Here is a 19754-nt window from a genome sequence, read left to right as displayed (position 1 = left end):
TGGTTATATTGAAAAGTGGTGCCATATTGAAAAGTGAAGGTAAAAGTGTGTGACATTTTAAGTAAACAGAAATATTTTTGTTGGATTGTTTGTCCATTCAACATCAGACCAAACCATTCTCAAATAAAGAGGGTGATAAAATTATATAACAACTTGTTTCTTCATGGATATATTGGTAATGATTGACATTTGATACAGTCACTTGGTTACGTCCTTATTAGGCGACCAGCCCTCAGTTCAGATGACTCCACCTTTTTCCAGCTCCATCAACTGAGTGTGAGGAAGGTTTAAACGGAAGGGAAGAGGAAGAGGAAGCAGAGCTCACTTCATACACTACCTTCGACACTTTCCCGCACCTATAACGCAAGTGAGTACTTTTATAACACTGTTTTGTTATTCATTAACACAGATAGGAGTAAAATACGTAGGTTTTTTTGTTTCTGCACGGTGCCAGTTTCCGTTACGTCGTAAAGTTAAATTCACTCAAGTTGGTGAAATGTTTTGGTTATCTTGATGTAGATTAAAAACCTTTTGCCTACATGTGCTGTAAATTAAGATTTTTTTTTAGCGGGTTAAAGTTTAAAGAGAGTCACATCCGGCTTTATTTGTGTGACGTCCAAATGCATCTCCATTGTGTGGTTAAATATTACATTTGCACACAATATTTTAACTAGTAATTTTGGTTAATACTGGTATCGTCCTGTTTGCAGCCCGCTTCTCATCAGTTGCACCTGTGCTGCGGACAAAGAGCTCATTGACAGCCGGGCTATTGTTCCCCTGCACTTTGAAGGCAGTAAATAAGCTATTTGTGTAGATTGTATCTGTCAAACATAGATTAGGAGATACAGAGAAGACATTGATGTGTTTAACAGGTAGGTTGTCGATCAGAAGTGAGATTTACCTGCTAGCAAAACATGATTACTGTTTCTAACGGTTCACTTTCTTGCACCATAGTTTCCTGCTTTTAGTAGCTTCAGTTGTGACTAATGTATTGTCCTAAAGGCATAGATTAGAGTATGTTTTAAGACAGGTATTTGATCTTTTCTGTGTGTTTGAAAGATTTTGGTAGCTTACTAAGAGTTTTTTGCTAGGCTACGATTAACGCGGTTAGCATCTACCACCAAGCAGCAGTATGTCAACGGTTAATAGTAGATAATAGACTGGGGACAGCTGCAACACGTTTTTCATTTTGCTTAGTTACTTATAGACTTTTTGCTCTATAACAACTCATGTTTTATATATTAAACGTACATATGTGTGCTATTTATCCATGCCATTTAAAGATTAATATATATATATATTACAGCTTGTTCACAATATACATTTGAAGGAAAAACATCATGGACGGTAATATACTCTGATATTCTCTCTAGTATTAATATAATACTCTTTATTTCACGAATTAATTTTCTATTTTTGTCTCAATGAGCATAGTATTCTTAAAATGGGTATTGTTGTGCAATAATATTATAGTTGCATTTATTTATACAATATTTAAATAGCATTATTTATTGTACAAACCTGCATCTGTTTGATATCTGATTTTCGTTAAAGTAGTCGATATGAACGCTGACCTTGGACTTTTAGGTGATTTTGGTTGAACTACTCATTATTTACCTCACAATCACTTTTGCAGTTTCAAGAAAAATATAAACTTGTATGTGGGTTACAAATATTCTTTAAATCACCCCAAAAACTACTACTTAAAATGTAAAATGCTGTTGTGTGGTCTATCATGACTTGGCTCATTAGCTGTAGTCACAACGTGTTGCCACCTTCCCCACTCTGTCAGCCGTGACGTCACACCATGTGCTCGCTACACACACACATTTTATCACATGCTTCCAATGTCACTTATAAGTCAACAGGACAGTTTCACAAAACTACACTTCATGAGAAATAATTACTTATATATCTAAAGATAACGTTTCTTGATAATTATTTTTCCGAGCAGTCTAGATTACTGGATGCTACAGCATGAGTCATGCCTGGGAGAAAGATAAAACCAATTACAACCACATCTCCTTTATACAATACAAGCATACTGAAATTGTAGGATTATACTACACCAGAAAGTAGTACCGCAGTTACAGTTAATGTAAGTTGACACTTTGACACGGACCACATTTTAAATGAAAAGCATTTCCCGCAAAACATCAGTAACTGTTTGGACATAGATCTCAAAAAGCGGATGTGTTGCAGCAGAACCTGAGCTTGTTTCTTGATACTGTAGACTTTGTGTTTCTTGAATGTCTCATTGACGCTTCTCTTTTCCGATGATGGCCTTGGGATAGATTATGGATCACTAACACTGTGTAGACATTAGGGCTCTGCGATTATTTTGGTCAATAATTTATATCACGATTATTAAATACAATTATTCATTGACTTTGAAAACATCCATTTATTGAACTTTAAAACAAATTAAAATAATAATTTGAACAGTATCAAACTGTTGATTACCCTGAACGTATAATTCAACTGAAAAATAAATGATACATTTATATTTACATTTAAATAAATAACATCAAAAATAATAAATACCAATAAACAAGATCAACAAATATTTTTGGAACGCACTTCAACAAGCTACTGAACATATATAAATATGATAAATAAATGAGACTAAAATAAATTCGATCAAATATGTTGCAGTGCACTGTCACAACCAAGCAAAGTCATCGTTCTTTTTCGATTAAGTTGTTTTCGTAATTGTGGCAGGCCAAAATCCTAATTGCGATTTAAAATACGATTAATTGCACAGCCCTAGTAGACGTCTGTCAACATTACCACAGTGGGATGGAGACAAAGAGGCTCAAGGTCAACCAGTCCAGGTGTACCCACCCACTGATAGTAATGTAAACACTGCAGCAGCATTGTGACTGTTAACGCTCCAACTTTGCATGTTGTTATCACACCATCAGCTTCCAATGTCAACACCTTCTCCAAAGGACTCCTTTAGTTCCACTGAGGTGTAAAGACATGGGAACTGTTTGCAGTGTGTTGTGTTTATGCAGCAGCCTTTATACAGGGTGTCCGCGGGGTCTTAAAAAGTTGATAAATCAAAACGAAAATTAAGGCTATTAAAAAGTATTAAACAGCATTTTCCAAGGTATTACATTTTGTAGCTTGTTTTCAATAAGTATATAAATTGTCCAAAGAGGTTGTATTCTACAGTCTGCCTGAATGTAATCATTGCGTAGGTGTGTAGTGTGATTCTGTGTAGTTTATTTATGGCATCCCGTTGGATTTGACGTCATCTGAACAGGACATCGCACGCTCACTGCTTGATGGCGCGCGAAGGCCCCTTTTTACGCCGGTTGTTAAACAACATCGTTATGGGGAAATGCAAGTTTGTGTCCAAATGGTTGGAAGATAAGGAGGAAGGACAATCAATACTGTATATAGTCAATGTGAGGTAAAGTGTGTCGCCAAGGTAACCGGTTAAAACTCCAAGTGGCGTTGAGGTCTTAAAATGTACGGAAAGGGCCTTAAAAAAGGTCTTAAAAGGTCTTACATGTGACTTCACGATTCCTGCATATACCCTGCTATACCACAGTGTCCTCCTTTTAGGTCACTGAGCAGCTAAAGTTCATTGCTACAGTAGGTAGTGGAACATGTCATGCACATTTTCCTCTACAAATACTCCCACCTGGTTTGGTGTTAAAGGGCTCCTTGTCACCTCTGTGTGACTTCAGTTCATTGAAACACAAAGCATGATGGTGTTCCAGACAAAGTGGCGGTTTATGACCTTGGGATATGTGATATGTTTATGGCCTCAGTGTATTTACATAGTTTTTAGTATAATGGTAGGGACCTGAACAAACTGTCACTCTTTACTTTTGATTGGAAGAGGCTAACACAGGCCCATATACAAACTGCTGATACATAAATGCTAACTTAAATGAATGTTGTAAATTATCTTGGCCCGTTTTTGCTTTGTGCGTCGAATAATCCTTTTAAATAAGTCAGTTTGTCAAATTTAGGCTATTAGAGGATTCTAGTAAATGCATTTTCCTCCCATGTTAATGGATTGAAATCGTTTTAAGTGATGCTACATGCTCCAAATGACATTGAGAGGGTTAATGTTTGATCACTGAACAATAGAGTACGTCTTCCTTGCTTATGTTTCAGGAAACTGTTAGAAATTCATGCTTTGAGGTTTTGAGGTGTTTCTTCCTGTGTAGAACTTACATAACATTCAGCGTGCATTCAGGCTATTGTTCTGAATGTCAGCGAGGGTGCAGTTAAGGATACTGTTATCTGTTACAGCTCCACTCTGCACGGTTTACTTTGAGGCTGATTATTTTTCACACAGTATAAAGCTTTTCAAGAGGCAGAAGAGTGAACCGTTAGCACAGACTGCTGTCCAGAAGTCCTCGTTTTTAATCCACACTAACCAAAGCAGTAACAGACTTCTGCTCTATAGCATGTGTGTCAACTTACAATTTGAAGCTCCTTTCCAGTAGCTGTAACAGCAACATGCAGTAAAGATTTTATTTTACATGATACATATTTTTCAAGGACAATAGCGTTAGATATTAAGATAAGATAGTACTTGTTTGTGTTGCAGCAGCATACAAAGACATGGCATTGTACAATACAAATAAACAAGAAAGTAGAAAATATACATGTTGAATTTACAAATGAGCAATAACAGTAATAACAAGATATACAGCAAGTTATTATATATACATAAGTAAGTGGCAGATGGAATATTATATTACATGTACAGTGTGATTTTAAGTCCAAGAGAGTCAAATCCCAACATTTCATCAAATAAAAAAAACAAGAGAAGTTCGGCTTAGTAGTTAAACACAAGTGTAGTTTAATACTACCGGTAGTTGTTCTTGTTTTTGTTCTAAATGGCACGATGTCCTTGCCTCTGATTACGGCTGTGTTTTGACCAGCATGCCTGACAAAGTGGCAACAAGTTTAGGTTTGTTTTTAGTTTCATCAATCGTTTTCCTTCTTTCTCTGTCCTGTGGTTATAGCTGTGCCTGCTAGCTTAGCCTTGAAGAGATTTCATAGATAGTGTTTGGTAAAACAGCCGCGTCCTCATTTTATTGGAAAATTAGACCAAAGGTCAGCTTGTAAAAGTAAACAAAAATACACATTAAAAAAATATCTGACTGTTTAGGGGATGTTGGCACAACTCCATGTTGTTTCATCTTTCTTTCTGTTATATTACGCATATCGGGAAGTCCCAGTTGTTTATTTACTACAGCTTTAGCACATTTGCATGTTTCGTGTCATACTATGATGTCGTAGCTGCGGCATCTTAGGTATTCTAGACGGACATGAAGAGTGTCATTCCAGTCGTAATTATGACTTGCTTGCTCACGATTCTCAACCTGGTAACCCCGGCCCGGTTTACACTTGCCTTGTTTTGTCAATGAGTGTTAGCTTTGTCTCTCGTGACGCACACAAGGACGCACCATTGCAAGAAAACCCTTCATGGGGGAAAAGGATCCAATCAATTCACGTGGTTACTGGATGTTTAAGTGGGATGATGATACAATTAGACACAGCTCAAATTGAATTTAGCACAGATAGAAAGACCAGTAACCAACAGGCTGGCATATTGCTGATTGATTTGTAACATTCAAATAGTTGATGAAGTAAAAGAGTTTACTTGCTTTTCTACTTGTTGGAGTAATCTTTTTCAATGAAGGTGCTAAAAGTATTTGTTTTTATTAAATAGAAATCTACTAACTATTGATTTTGACATGAAGACAGTTTGGTAATGTATCAAAGTTCTTTAAGCCGTTTACATTTAGTCTCAAGATTTAAGGTTGTTGGTTGTTTTAGGAGAGACGGAGGTGTTGGGATCCTCCTTAAGATTTTCCCTGTGATGAAAGGTTTCTTTGGAAATTCCTCTCAGATTACCAAACAAGATATCTTGCTCTGAGCTCAAGCCAGAACTTGTAGATTTTCACACACTCTTGAGCATTGCCTCCTTTTGTGCTATTGGGTTCATCTTTTCTCTTTTCATTGTTTTAATCAAAATTATAGAATTTGAGCTTGAGTTCAATCTCGATAAAGATGACCAAATGTCAGCAGTGAAATGACACGGTTTGCAGAACACCTTTTCAGACATAGAGTAGTTTCCATAGTTGTGTGTGAACACAGTTTTCTTGTGCAATGAGGGACTTTTGCAAACAGCCATTACATTAGCTTTTACTCAAATGGATTGGATCATGTGGTTTAGCTGTTAAATTATTAGTAATCTGAGCAACAAAGTGCTTTGCCCTCTTTCACTTTATTGTGTAGATGTCATTTGTAAGGTTGCGATGCACTATTGTTGACTGTGGGAAGTTCGAGAAATCTGAGTCGTTGATGCACAGAGGGAGGGGGGAGGGGCGTGAAGAGAACAAGACCTGTTTTTTAAATGGCCGGCATTGTCCGAATACCTGCAGGTAGACTGCTTATGCTCGCCCACTCCCACCTAAACACAGACCCCACCCTTGTGTAAACACGCGGTGTCACGACACGTTCAGAAACATTCCTGTGAAGGGGGGATAAGAAGCCTTTTTCTTTTTAGGTTGGTTAACTTCAAGTTTGTTTAAATCTGTCGTTAAAATGGCAGCTCTCTGTTCTGCATGGTGCGGAGCAGTTTGCATTTGATTTCCTAGATTGAAACTCACAGTGGGGCAAAAGAGTATTTAGTCAGCCACCAATTGTGCAAGTTCTCCCCCTTAAAAAGATGAGAGAGGCCTGTAGTTTTCATCCTAGGTATACCTCAACTATGAGAGACAAAATGAGAAGAAAAAAATCCAGAAAATCACATTTTTAAAGAATTGATTTGCAAATTATGGTGGAAAATAAGTATTTGGTCAATAACAAAAGTTCATCTCAATACTTTGTTATTACCCTTTGTTGGCAATGACAGAGGTCAACGTTTTCTGTAAGTCTTCACAAAGTTTTCACACACTGTTGCTGGTATTTTGGCCCATTCCTCCATGCAGATCTCCTCTAGAGCAGTGATGTTTTGGGGCTGTCGCTGGGCAACACAGACTTTCAACTCCCTCCAAAGATTTTCTATGGGGTTGAGATCTGGAGACTGGCTAGGCCACTCCAGGACCTTGAAATGCTTCTTACGAAGCCACTACTTCGTTGCCCGTGCGGTGTGTTTGGGATCATTGTCATGTTGAAAGACCCAGCCACGTTTCAAAAAATCTCACGATACATGGCCCCATTCATTCTTTCGTTTACACGGATCAGTCGTCCTGGTCCCTTTGCAGAAAAACAGCCCCAAAGCATGATGTTTCCACCCCCATGTTTCACAGTAGGTGTTCTTTGGATGCAACTCAGCATTCTTTCTCCTCCAAACACGTCTAGTTGAGTTTTTACCAAAAAGTTCTATTTTGGTTTCATCTGACCATATGACATTCTCCCAATCCTCTTCTGGATCATCTAAATGCTCTCTAGCAAACTTCAGACGGGCCTGGACATGTACTGGCTTAAGCAGGGGGACACGTCTGGCAGTGCAGGATTTGAGTCCCTGGCGGCGTAGTGTGTTACTGATGGTAGCCTTCGTTGCTGTGGTCCCAGCTCTCTGCAGGTCATGGACTAGGTCCCCCCGTGTGGTTCTGGGATTTTTGCTCACCGTTCTTGTGATCATTTTGACCCCACGGGGTGAGATCTTGCGTGGAGCCCCAGATCGAGGGAGATTATCAGTGGTCTTGTATGTCTTCCATTTTCTAATAATTGCTCCCACAGTTGATTTCTTCACACCAAGCTGCTTACCTATTGCAGATTCAGTCTTCCCAGCCTGGTGCAGGTCTACACTTTTGTTTCTGGTGTCCTTTGACAGCTCTTTGGTCTTGGCCATAGTGGAGTTTGGAGTGTGACTGTTTGAGGTTTTGGACAGGTGTCTTTTATACTGATAACGAGTTCAAACAGGTTCCATTCATACAGTTCACAAGTGGAGGACAGAGGAGGCTCTTGAAGAAGAAGTTACAGGTCTGTGAGAGCCAGAAACCTTGTTTGTTTGTAGGTGACCAAATACTTATTTTCCACCATAATTTGCAAATAAATTCTTTAAAAATCAGACAATGTGATTTTCTGGATTTTTTTTTTTTTCTCATTTTGTCTCTCATAGTTGAGGTATACCTAGGATGAAAATTACAGGCCTCTCATCTTTTTAAGTGGGAGAACTTGCACAATTGGTGGCTGACTAAATACTTTTTTGCCCCACTGTATTTGTGTGTACAAACATATTTTGAGATTGACAATAAAGTTGTCTTATTTATTTTACATAAGGCTAGTTTACTTGATCACCCTCATTGCATATTGCTTTATACCTTTTATGGCATATCTACAAATGAGCCAGTCACATTTGGAATCAGTGTTGTTTTTAGGTGACAAAGCAGCAGAATGATGCTGGAATAGATTGAGTTGTAGCCTGTTATCTTTTGATACACAATACAGTTATGTCAAGCATATTTGGAGGCAGGTCACATGACTCCCAGCTGACATGCTGTCCATGGTTTGCAGGAAGTGCATGCTGACTAATGCATTTTTTTTACCTTGAGAGAGGTTGTGATCCAGCTGGACGGTTTAGGAATTGATGTTGTTTTTTTGTAACACTATTCAACTATCACTGATTATATCCTTTCAACTTGGCATTCACTCAACCTACACATGGCTGCCGTTCAATCCTTTCTGCTGACTTGTTTAAAAGTTATGAGCACAGAAAAAGACAATAATAAACATTGAAATAACCGGACAAAAACAACATCTTCTGTCCACATTGTTGATATCCAGAACAAAACCACTACAACTTGGTTTACCTCATCCATCATCACTTTGCTCTGCCATTTTTGTAATAATGTGTCAGTTATCTTGTTTTCCATGTGAACAACTATTAGAGTTATTCACATTGCATAACTTGACCTGAGATTTGTGCTTTGGCAGAACGGTCAGACTCCTGACACCGCCGTGTGACACGCTGATGGAAACTCAGGGAGAACTCTGCTCAGTGCTGCAATGCTGCTAACACACACACACACACACACACACACACACACACACACACACACACACACACACACATTCCTGCTGTACACTTTCCAAGGAAACAGATTATTCTTTGGGATTTTGCTTTTCTAATTCAAGATTATCAATCGTTTAGAATTAAGCTTTGGCAGTCGTATGTCAGACACACTGAAATCCACATTCAGTCATTCTTTTTTCTCCCTAGTGCTACAGCTTGTTCTATGTTAGTGATTGTGTGTGTGTGTGTGTGTGTGTGTGTGTGTGTGTGTGTGTGTGTGTGTGTGTGTGTGTGTGTGTGTGTGTGTGTGTGTGTGTGTGTGTGTGTGTGTGTGTGTGTGTGTGTGTGTGTGTGTGTGTGTGTGTGTGTGTGTGTGTGTGTGTGTGTGTGTGTGTGTGTGTGTGTGTGTGTGTGTGTGTGTGTGTGTGTGTGTGTGTGTGTGTGTGTGTGTGTGTGTGTGTGTGTACCATTTCAATACTTTGGAAACATTGACAAAGCATTTGGCAAATGCATCCAACAGTCACAAGGGGGACTAGTAATCTGATTACCCTCACTGTTCTACTGAAGTTCATTCTCCATCACCCCCCGGGACAGCACAGGTAGAGCCAGTCAAGTGGATCAGAAACAGTTTAACACTAAGAGGTCATTAGGAGTGACACAAGCTCTTATGCAGCACTTTCAGATGACTGTAATTTAAACGTTGGAGTTCAACAAGTTTCCACACAAAAAATCCATCAGACAAAAACGCTTTTTAAATTGTTTAGATATTTAGCATTTTCATCTTTTCAATACCATTCAAATACTCTGAGACTAGAGTTCTTATGGCTTTTTACATTTGACTTATAAGCCTTCTGTATAAGTCTGCGAGAGTGAAACGGCCTCCTAGATTGACTGCAGTGTGTGACTCAATATCAGAAACTCTAAATGTTTAACTCGCTGGTATGTTGTGTTTCTCCTCGGAGCCACTAGGAATAGCAGTGAGATCAGAGTAGGTGATTCCCTTTTCAAGAAAGGAAAACCTCCTTTCAAAACCCATTAAGAAGAGTTTTAAGTATTATTTTATGAGTCATGTCTGCCCTTTGTAGCAATCATCTGGTCTGCCATTAGTTTTACCATCCAACCCTGAGCAAACATCAACATCGTATGGCCGTTTATGGCGCTACCTAGCTTAAATGTATTTTAGATTTTTCTATGGGATGCCAGTAAACTATAAATGTACGCTTAGTTTTAATATAAACTTATAGCAATCAAGCATGCACAACAAAACTGCAAAATGGAGAGGCATGCATTTACTCCTTTTTCAGGACCTGTATTGTCTCCGAGCACAGAGAGACACATGGAAGCTAGTTTTGTTTTATGGGTGTAGGTCGGGTAGAGAGCCAATAAAGGCGTAACAATGGCTCCCTTCATGATAACAGAGTCTCCTCTGATTTCTCGCCCACTGCCTGCGAATAATATTATCAGCCCACCCCTTTGCAAAAACTGACAGCGCCACTTGACAGTCGTGTGTGTGTTTTTTATGTGTGTTTCAGTTGAAGGGGGGTGTGGACAGGAGGGTGTGTGTAGGGTTGACATGATTAATTCAGGGCGGTGGTCACACAGTGGCATTTTTATTTCTAGGTTTTTTGTAGCGTGGGGTTATGTACAGTAGGGGCCGTCTCATTCTGACCCCAGTTGTATTCTGTCTATGCGCTCGCTCACTCACTCTCTCTCTCTCGCCCTCCCTCTCCTTCTGTGAGCTAGTTATTCATCCAGTGTGAGTCAGGGAGGGTGGGGATTCGGAAGACTGCTGTACCAGTCACACTTTGTCAGTTTCTCATTCCCTAACCCCCGTCTCTCTCTCTCTCCCCCCCTCTCTCTCTCTCTCTCTCCCCCTCTCTCTCTGTTTCTCTCTCTGTATCTGTCCCTGTTCTGCTGTTTTCTCTCTTTGCTGCTGCCGCCCTGCTGCCTGCCGGCTCGCCCTCACAGTTCAGGGAGAGGCTTTGCCGTCCTGTGGAAGAGCAATCCATATTGGATTTTGATGATTGAAGGGGGAAACCTAGTCTCAACAAGGTAAGTTGCAATACGTTTCCTAGAAGGTGAACTAACTTGTGTGCCGACATGCTCCAGGGTTGTTGTTTACTTAATCGGGGAAGATTTCTGTTCTGTGTTTGAGGATCTGTTCTGGTTAATATGTCCTTTTTTATTGTGGACACTTTGCAGTGTTTGACTAATGGGCTCCTGTCTCCTGAATTCCTTTTGGTTCATCATTAACTCAAACCTTGTGAACTCTCTTTTTCCATCCCTACGATTCATTGACATGGTTCTCATAGGAAATGTTTCCCCCTCCCTTTCCGCTTGTTGTATCTGTTTTGGAGATGATAACCGGCCACTTTGGAGCCAAGGCTGCCTAATATCGAACTGGTGGTTTTTGCAGCGGGAGATATTAACACTGGGTTTTTACTTTTCAAACCACTTTTGTTTTAGTTTGGTCACAAGACAGCACCGGTGTAGCTGTGGGCTGTAACTTCTGAACATTCCTCGTGAAAGAGGACAAAAGTCATTGCCTAAATGCCATCGCCTGAAGGTAGGACGGTGTCTAAGTGGTCATGTGTCTGCAGCCAAATGGCTTCCCTCTGTCATGGGAATAAAACAGCAGACACTTTGTGGACCCGTCTTACAGTTGTGAGGAAGTTGCTGTCCTCTTGGGGAAAGACTTGTAGAATTGCTAAAACAAATAAACAACATTCAAAGAACACAGTTCAGTTGCTCAGTTTATACTGCTGGTGGTTCTTGTAAAGTTGTGTGGTTTCAAACTGCTGGAATAAAAGGGCTTCATTTCCATTTTTTACAAACTTCAATCTTCGTCTTGGACTTGGAATCCAAAGAAATGTGTGTCTTTTCTTCCCTGTGTTCATGATCATAAGACCAATCACCTGACTTAAATCAGTTCATGATTAGTCAGTATGTTCATACAGTAGTTTGAACATGAAAACAGAGATTTAGATAACCAGCATTCAAAAAGCAAATCCTAAATATCTTAATCTTAATCCTGTGCACTGCGACAGTGTCCACGCCATCAGAGGCTTTTGGTGCCAACAAAAGAAATCTACACTTAACTATTCAAATTCAATTCATTACCAACACCATTTAAAGAGAATATTGGCTTTAAGAACTTAAATTCCTATAGCAAAAATAGAGATAATGAACTCAAATGAATGCCATGTGATTCGGTGAATCTGCCAGTGCACCATTTAAAGTCACTTTGTTGCAATGATCCTAACATCGCCACTCACCTGACCAGAGAGTCGTCTGCTTAATTGAACATTTTTCCTCAGAACAAGAGAGAGTCTACAAAGACATGAGGGTACCTTTGTTGAGAAGTGATGCGCCTGCCCAAACGCTTCATCGTGGGTACAAAATCAACTACAGCGTTATATGTACGAGTTTTCTGAAATGTCATATATCTGTATAACAAACCGTGATTTCCACGGTGGGTGATAACGCTGGGGACTGCAAGACGACAAAACTCCAGTTAAAGTTTGGGCGTTAGGAAGTTAAGTCACCGGTAAAAACTAATGCTTGAGAAGATCGACCAGAAAGATGCTGTAATGTTGACATTGACTCGTGGTTAAGCCCCTGTCACACTGTCCCGAAATTGACACCCGATGGACACACGATAAAGGAAATGTTCAAATTCGGCTCTGATCGTAACAACATCGGGCCATTCGTGAGGGCATCTTAAGCCATCGTATGACCGCCGGTGGAGTTTCTCAGGCTCCGGCAGCAACTTCGGGAGCGGTGGCAACATCTTTGGCATCACAAAGCATTGCCGAAGGACCTTGTGAAGGTTCATTTTCGTGTTGACTTCGTGTGTCCATTTTGCCCTTCGTAAGGCATTCGTGAGGGCATCTTAAGCCATCGTATGACCGCCGGTGGAATTGATCAGGCTCCGGCAGCAACTTCGGGAGCGGTGGCAAAATCTTTGGCATGGTTTAAGATGCCCTCACGAATGTCCCGATGTTGCTACGATCAGAGCCGAATTTGAACATTTCCTTTATCGTGTGTCCATCTGGTTGTTTTATTGCACAACAAAATCATGTAAACATATTATGTAAATAACCCAATTTGTGTTCTGTGAAACTAAAAAGGATATAATATATTATTTTGAAGGCGAGAAAGTTGTTGTTGCTATGGAAACAACATGACGGAGAAAACTTAATATCTTCTACATATAAAGACGGAGAAAGTAAAGAACAAAGTCTGAAAATATCAGTTCAGTATCATAGTACTTTAACATAATTGTTTGTGTTACTTTCGTTGCAGTTGTATCTATGTCTTCAATGTAATGTAAATGTTGCCTTCGTGTGTGGTTCGGGGCCGTCTTATTGCGAAATTCACAATTCCATATTCGTGTGTCCATCGGGTGTCAATTTCGGGACAGTGTGACAGGGGCTTTAACAATTGAACCAACTGCCGGGGGGATTCTACAAAAGAAAGTCCAGTTTGTGATATATAATCGGTTTACACTGTAGATGTGTGCTGTTCAGCGTTTTACCTTTGCCACATTTCACAACATTTACAAAGATAACAAAACAATTGCGAAATAGCATTTCTCAACATACAACATCAAGCTCACTAGACTACACCTCAATTGTTTTATTGTGATGTATCTTCTGTTGCTGTTTACCTGAGCTGCACCTTTGTGAGCCCTGTTCCCTTCCCTTCCACAGCTCTAACTATTAGCTGCTAATGATATTGGTTTAAGGCGAACTGTTCTTTAAGCCCAAGGCAGTGAAAACTCAGAGCTTTGTAGATTGTATAATAATAGGTTGGTGACGGAGGAGACCACACCCTGCTTGTTCTTAACTTTGTGAATAAGCTTCACACTTTACACTTGATATGGTGAAATCAACAGAAAAATATGCAGGTCTAAAAAAAAAAAAACAGCATCAATGTGAGCACATACTTGAAGTTGAACAGTGTGCTGTGGCAGTTCTCTCATACATGTGATTGCTACATAACGAGAAGAAACACGTTTTGGTTTTAGGGAACTTGGATGTCGATGTCGCGATTCTGGAGTGTTCAGGAAATGTCCTTTGTTTGCTCCCAGCTGGGTTCATTTGAGGAGAGCAGGGTGTTTGTGATTTCTCACTTTTCGGCGTGACTCTTGCACACAGATAGCAAGTTAGGTGCCGCGTTCCTGTGGGATAAGGGATGCCCTCCTTGTTCCTTTTAGCACCTCCTCTCTGATATGAGGCCACGTTGGAGCAAAGCATCCTGGGATTTGTGTAACGAGTGTTTGTTTGCCAAGACATGAGGTTCTCTGTTATTGAATTTTCCGTTCTGCTGAATCGGGAATTGGGTCAAAATACTTCTTGTTGCCATTCATTGGTCTCAGGTTTTTGACAGGAAAACCTCAAAAGGACGGGGGATGATTCTCGACTGGCCGATCCATTAAAAGCCAAACCACCCGATAGTCATAGGGATTTTTTTATTTTAAATATCATTAGTTACTGTATTGGGCCTCTGTTGTGGCTTCCCCTCGCAGCGCTTCCTGTCAGACTGGGCACATCTACTACTTTTTGAGGGGAGATGCGAGCGACCCCTACCAATTTGGGCTGTTCCTAGTTTTTGTTGAAATCTGATAGGCTCATTGTGACTGCATTGTAGTTTTTGATTATATATTAAAAAAACATTGCGTTTCTGAGTCAGCATGTATGGTTGAGCGTGTGAAGCTCTTCATTTACTGACTGTACATGTTTTGGTGCAGTTGTTGGCAGTATGCTGTGAGTTTTTCCAGCTCATCTGCTGCTGGCTCGCTCGGCAGGTCTTGATTTATTTCTGCTGGGAAGTGCTCTTACAAACTGACAAGGCAGGTATCAGCACGAAATCCTAAACTGTCGTCACAGTCATCGTCACATTGTCTTTATAACAGAAAAACTGTGTTGGTGGTAAAATGATTACCGACACGTTTTTTCTTATTGGCAAGGCCTGTCGATCTCAAAGAGCCGGACATTAAGACTTGATTTTTTATTTTTGTTTACCATTTCTGTAATTCATTATTGAAGGGGAATACCTACTGTATACCTGGACATTTCACTATCCAGGAAATGTCACCACCACTTTTATAAAGCATAAGATTCCAACAAGGAAAGGACATGATAACGGTTCGTTGACCTCGATGTAAAACACGATGAGGTTGATTACCAATCTGAAGAAACATTTATAAGGGAGATAATCTGAAGGCAGTGTCACAAAGGTTTACAAGTGTTTTATGTGTTTTTTTAGGCACATTGACAAACTAAATACTTTACAATTCAATTAAGGATTCCAGTCCAAAACACAATCTCACCTAACAAAGTTGTTATACATATATACAGCACATGGGAGCGTGTTGTTGACTAGCCTAATATCTCCACGTCTATGCCCTGATTTTTGAAAAACTTGAAAAAAAGCCAATTTCTTTTATGAAATTTCAATATTGGAATGACTTCCATGGGAGAGGAGGTAGCATTGCCGCTGTGTGTGGTGCAGTGGGTTGTGAGTTGGTGTTCCGATCAGGGGGTCACAGGTTCAAACCCCACTGCAGTCAGCATGTCGTTGTGTCTCTGGGCAAGAAGCCTCACCCCAAATTGCTCCTGTGCGGATTGTCTACATTATTGAGTATGTAAGCCACTTTGGATAAAATCGTCTAACATGTAATGTGTTTGATTTGTTTAACGATATACAATTTAACAATAAGCTTGTTGGTGTGTTTTTGCAGATAATTGGGTAACAGCAACACCACAAGACGGCAAAGATGCTTCGACAGCTTCAGGAGTTGGGCTCTCATGCCGTGGACATCTACGACTTCCTCTTGGCTGGAGCTGGTAAGTGATTCACCCGACTAAATCCAAAAGATCCCTTTTTATGTCTCATTTATTTTTTGATATTCAAGGTCTAAACATTTCTAAAAAGGTCTGGAATTTTAGGAGGGGAGGTATTACATTGTATCTGGGTTAGTCATGTTGGGTAATGTGCACTGAATATTTCCCGTTATTCAAACGCAATAAAACTCAGTAACTGCTGTCTAGTTTTTTGTATAGATATTATTTTTTCCTTTTTAGAGGTCTTAAAAAGGTCTTAAAAGTCATAAAATGTGTACTTAAAAAATGTGCAGATACCCTCATGTCTGTTATCTGACATTTCGTCTATCGTTCTTCCTCTAGATCCACGAATTCAGAAATATCCGCTGATGCAAAATCCCATTGCAATGTCTGCTATCCTGCTGTGTTACCTCTTCTTTGTCATGTACCTCGGACCTCGTATGATGGCCAATCGAAAGCCCTTCCAGCTAAAGGAAGCCATGATAGTGTACAACTTCTCGCTAGTGGCACTGTCGACATTAATCGTCTACGAAGTAAGACACAAGACTTGAAGTCTCCTACATTTGAAGACATGTTGCAAGTACACACAGCACAGTGGTCTGATAGGAAATTGCTTAATATTGGTTGAATTGATATCAAAATCGAGATGTAAATTGTTATAGCAAAGTGGTACACATTCAATGTATACAAATAAGTAGCAGCCTTTTAAAAGTTATTGAATAATACAAATAGTGAACAAATGCCAGTACTAACAATATTATACGTAAACATTGTATATATTGCCAATAAGTCACACAACAGTGTTCTGCCAGGGACTGTGCTGGTTGTTCATATCTGTAAGGATCTTTTTGTTGTTGTTCTTAGCTAGCACTGCAAATTAAATGAATAAATTGTCTTGTTTTTTAGTTCCTTATGTCTGGTTGGACCTCCACGTATACCTGGCAATGCGACCCAGTCGATACGTCTGACAGTCCTGAAGCACTTCGAGTAAGTCCCTTCTGAATACTCAGTTGATACTTCATTAATACATCTGATGTGAAATGATTATAATGTAACCAAGTGTTTATTGTCCTCTCCAGATGGTCCGAGTGGCCTGGCTGTTCTGGTTCTCTAAGATTATTGAGCTCATGGACACAGTGAGTTCAGTCTTTTTTACTCGACCGCCTTATTGTGAAGTTTCGGTCACCATTGATTGGCTTTACTAATCAATACCCTGTTTCGTTCAGCTTTTCTTCGTGTTGAGGAAAAAAGACGGCCAAGTGACCTTCCTGCACATCTTCCACCACTCCTTCATGCCCTGGACCTGGTGGTGGGGGATCGTCTACGCTCCTGGTGGGTACACATTTACCACATCTTGACTTTGACAAAGAGTTTGGAAATGATTAATGCAGTTGGAATAACAGGTGGGGGTGATAGCACCATTACTTCATCCTGACAATCAGCAGCACTGTCCTCCCTTCGGTTTCTGCTCTTATCTCGTTAAAGACACACCGAGAAGGCTGTGTGAAGGGTGCTTTGTAAACAAAAGTTGACGCATTATATTATCACTTGTATATATTTTGAGTCATACTTTATTTTGACATATTTATGACTTTCTTGTGACATACTATGCTTTAAAGTTTTCATGATTTGACTTTATTTTTACTTTTTAGGTCTTCTCTTATGACCACATTCTCTCTCTCTCTCTCTCTCTCTCTCTCTCTCTCTCTCTCTCTCTCTCTCTCTCTCTCTCTCTCTCTCTCTCTCTCTCTCTCTCTCTCTCTCTCTCTATGAAAAAAAGCCAATTTATATATAGTCCTACTTCTAGTTTCTTGTTACTTTTATGCATTTTATTTAGTGGAGAGGGTCCATGCGAACACCACATACATTTTATTATCAGTCTATGCAATTTTTCCCCTACTCATTGTGCCTTGTTTAAGATACCATGATGTATTATTCTAAGATATTTTTGTTACCCTTTATGACATACATTACAGATGGACAGGGCCTCTGCAGATACAAACACTCCACAGATTTGTAGTGTTTCGAAAAATTCCTACTCGTTATGTTTTTGTGACAAACTATATATACCTTTTCGGTACCTACCATTCTATGATTTTATTCTACCAAATCATACTTGACTTAATTCTTTTTTTCATACTATTCGAAGGGCAGGGTCTCTGCCAATACAGACAAACACATACTGATAGTGGGTCATGAGTGATGATTGACAGGGATTATTTCTAGTCTACACGTAGTTTTTCATTTCGGAAAATCCATCTCATTGTGCGATCCTAAAAATTCCATGTATGACTTCTTGGACCAGACTATACTTTGACTTTCTGCGAAATACTACAGTATGACATTTTTAACACTTTTCTTATGACAAAAATTACTATTTCATGAACAGAGCCTTTTTGAAGTGATGAGTTCTGTTTTGGTGTCTGACCTCGAAAGAAAACTCAGGAATGTACTGTAGAGTCCAGATTGTTTTGAGTCAGCAGTTCTCTAGCTACACTGTTCTTCGTCTGAATGCTGTTTGTGATGATTCCCCAGGTGGAATGGGATCTTTTCATGCCATGGTGAATTCCTCCGTCCACATCATCATGTATTTCTACTACGGCCTTGCTGCTGCTGGACCTCGCTTCCAGAAGTTTTTGTGGTGGAAGAAATACATGACCGCCATTCAGCTGGTACGTCCACCCTGCAGTCTGCACTTTTCTGTGTTTGCTTCATCAGTAATGTTGCTTAATTTAACATGTACTCGTAGGTTTCTAGGATAAGGATGTAGCTTGATTAGATTTGTTTTAAGAATTGCTCAGTGTCTTCTCAATACCTGCCGAGTTAAAGTCTCTGCTCCAAAGTCAGCGAGACAAATGGCTCAACATTTTCCCAAAGTGAACGTTTGGCTGACTCCTGATTTCTTCCCATAGACCCAGTTTGTCCTGGTGTCTCTCCACGCTACCCAGTATTACTTCATGGACAGCTGTGACTACCAGTTCCCCATGATCCTCCACCTCATCTGGATGTACGGCACCTTCTTCTTCGTGCTCTTCTCCAACTTCTGGATCCAGGCTTACGTGAAGGGTAAGCGGTTGCCAAAACAAGACGTTAAGCAGAGCATGAACGGCACCGCTGTCCACGCCAACGGGAAACACGAGAACGGCATCAACGGCTCGAATCGGCAGGAGAACGGCAACAGTCACAAGATGAAGAAGGCCTAGGAGAAGGGAAGCCCTCCGAAGCATGGCCGTGTTAACCTGTTAAACCTACTACGGACTCCAAAGATAGTTTGGCTGTTTCTTTTCCTGTGTTTAGTTTCATGTGCAACAAAAGGGGAAGTGACATGGTCAATGATTTCCACAGTTGGGGTCCAACATTTTGGGTGGTTTCTTTTTGTTTGATGTTTTAAAGCCAAGAAATGGAATAAAATGTATGAAGAGAAGATGTTTTATCATCCAAATGTTATCTTCACTGATGTTGCAACAACCTCTTAGTTCAGGATCACACTGGTGGCCTCGCACCTCTCTTGCCTTCACCACTTTTCCTGACCCTCACATTGTCCTGACCCCCCCTGTGGACAGATGACTGTACAGTTTCTATCAGACTTGAAAATACTTTTTGTAAATAGTTTTACAGCACAAAAATCCAACTAATTGTATTGGTATGCTTTAGACTTTCTAAATGTTATATTGTGTATTTAAAATTTAAATGCCAATAAATACAATTTTAAATTATTTTGTACACATTGTTTTGTAATGATTGTCGTGGCTTCCTTCCTTGTTTATCTATCGAGCCACTAGACGCCTTAAACAGACATGTTTTAACTTGTTTTCTAACTTTTATATTTGTGTTACTTACAGTTTGAAGAGTTGCTTGTCCTCCGATGGTTTGGATGGTATTAAGCGATGTGTTTGCTCAAAAATAAA

The 19754-nt window shown here is 39.9% G+C and overlaps 1 protein-coding gene across 3 annotated transcripts; it reads left to right on the top strand.

Annotated features, from left to right (window-relative positions):
- The first annotated feature begins 222 nt into the window (after positions 1–222).
- elovl1b (ELOVL fatty acid elongase 1b) lies at positions 223–19562 on the top strand. Of its 3 annotated transcripts, none has more exons than XM_079676320.1 (9): positions 223–367; positions 10967–11050; positions 15744–15849; positions 16189–16379; positions 16753–16833; positions 16926–16982; positions 17073–17178; positions 18382–18518; positions 18759–19562. In XM_079676320.1, the coding sequence occupies exons 3-9, from the start codon at positions 15780–15782 to the stop codon at positions 19047–19049; spliced, it is 933 nt and encodes a 310-aa protein (XP_079532446.1). In that variant the 5' UTR covers positions 223–367; positions 10967–11050; positions 15744–15779; the 3' UTR covers positions 19050–19562. The 3 variants fall into 3 exon arrangements, with proteins under 3 accessions (XP_079532446.1, XP_079532448.1, XP_079532447.1); XM_079676321.1 differs by lacking the exon at positions 223–367 and adding an exon at positions 728–872; XM_079676322.1 differs by lacking the exon at positions 10967–11050 and having other exon boundaries at positions 229–367.
- The last annotated feature ends 192 nt before the right edge of the window (positions 19563–19754 follow it).

Source organism: Notothenia rossii (assembly GCF_949606895.1).
Source record: "Notothenia rossii genome assembly, chromosome: 1".
Lineage (NCBI taxonomy): Eukaryota > Metazoa > Chordata > Actinopteri > Perciformes > Nototheniidae > Notothenia > Notothenia rossii.
The sequence above is the reverse complement of the archived record's forward strand: the minus strand, read 5'-3'. Positions and strand labels throughout refer to the sequence as shown.

Bases quoted from the DNA above. Each gene is read 5' to 3' on its own strand.
- elovl1b (XM_079676320.1), top strand. From the start codon at position 15,780: ATGCTTCGACAGCTTCAGGAGTTGGGCTCTCATGCCGTGGACATCTAC. The intron at 16,380-16,752 runs GTAAGACACAAG...CTTGTTTTTTAG, and splicing joins CGACATTAATCGTCTACGAA to TTCCTTATGTCTGGTTGGAC. The intron at 16,983-17,072 runs GTGAGTTCAGTC...TGTTTCGTTCAG, and splicing joins TTATTGAGCTCATGGACACA to CTTTTCTTCGTGTTGAGGAA.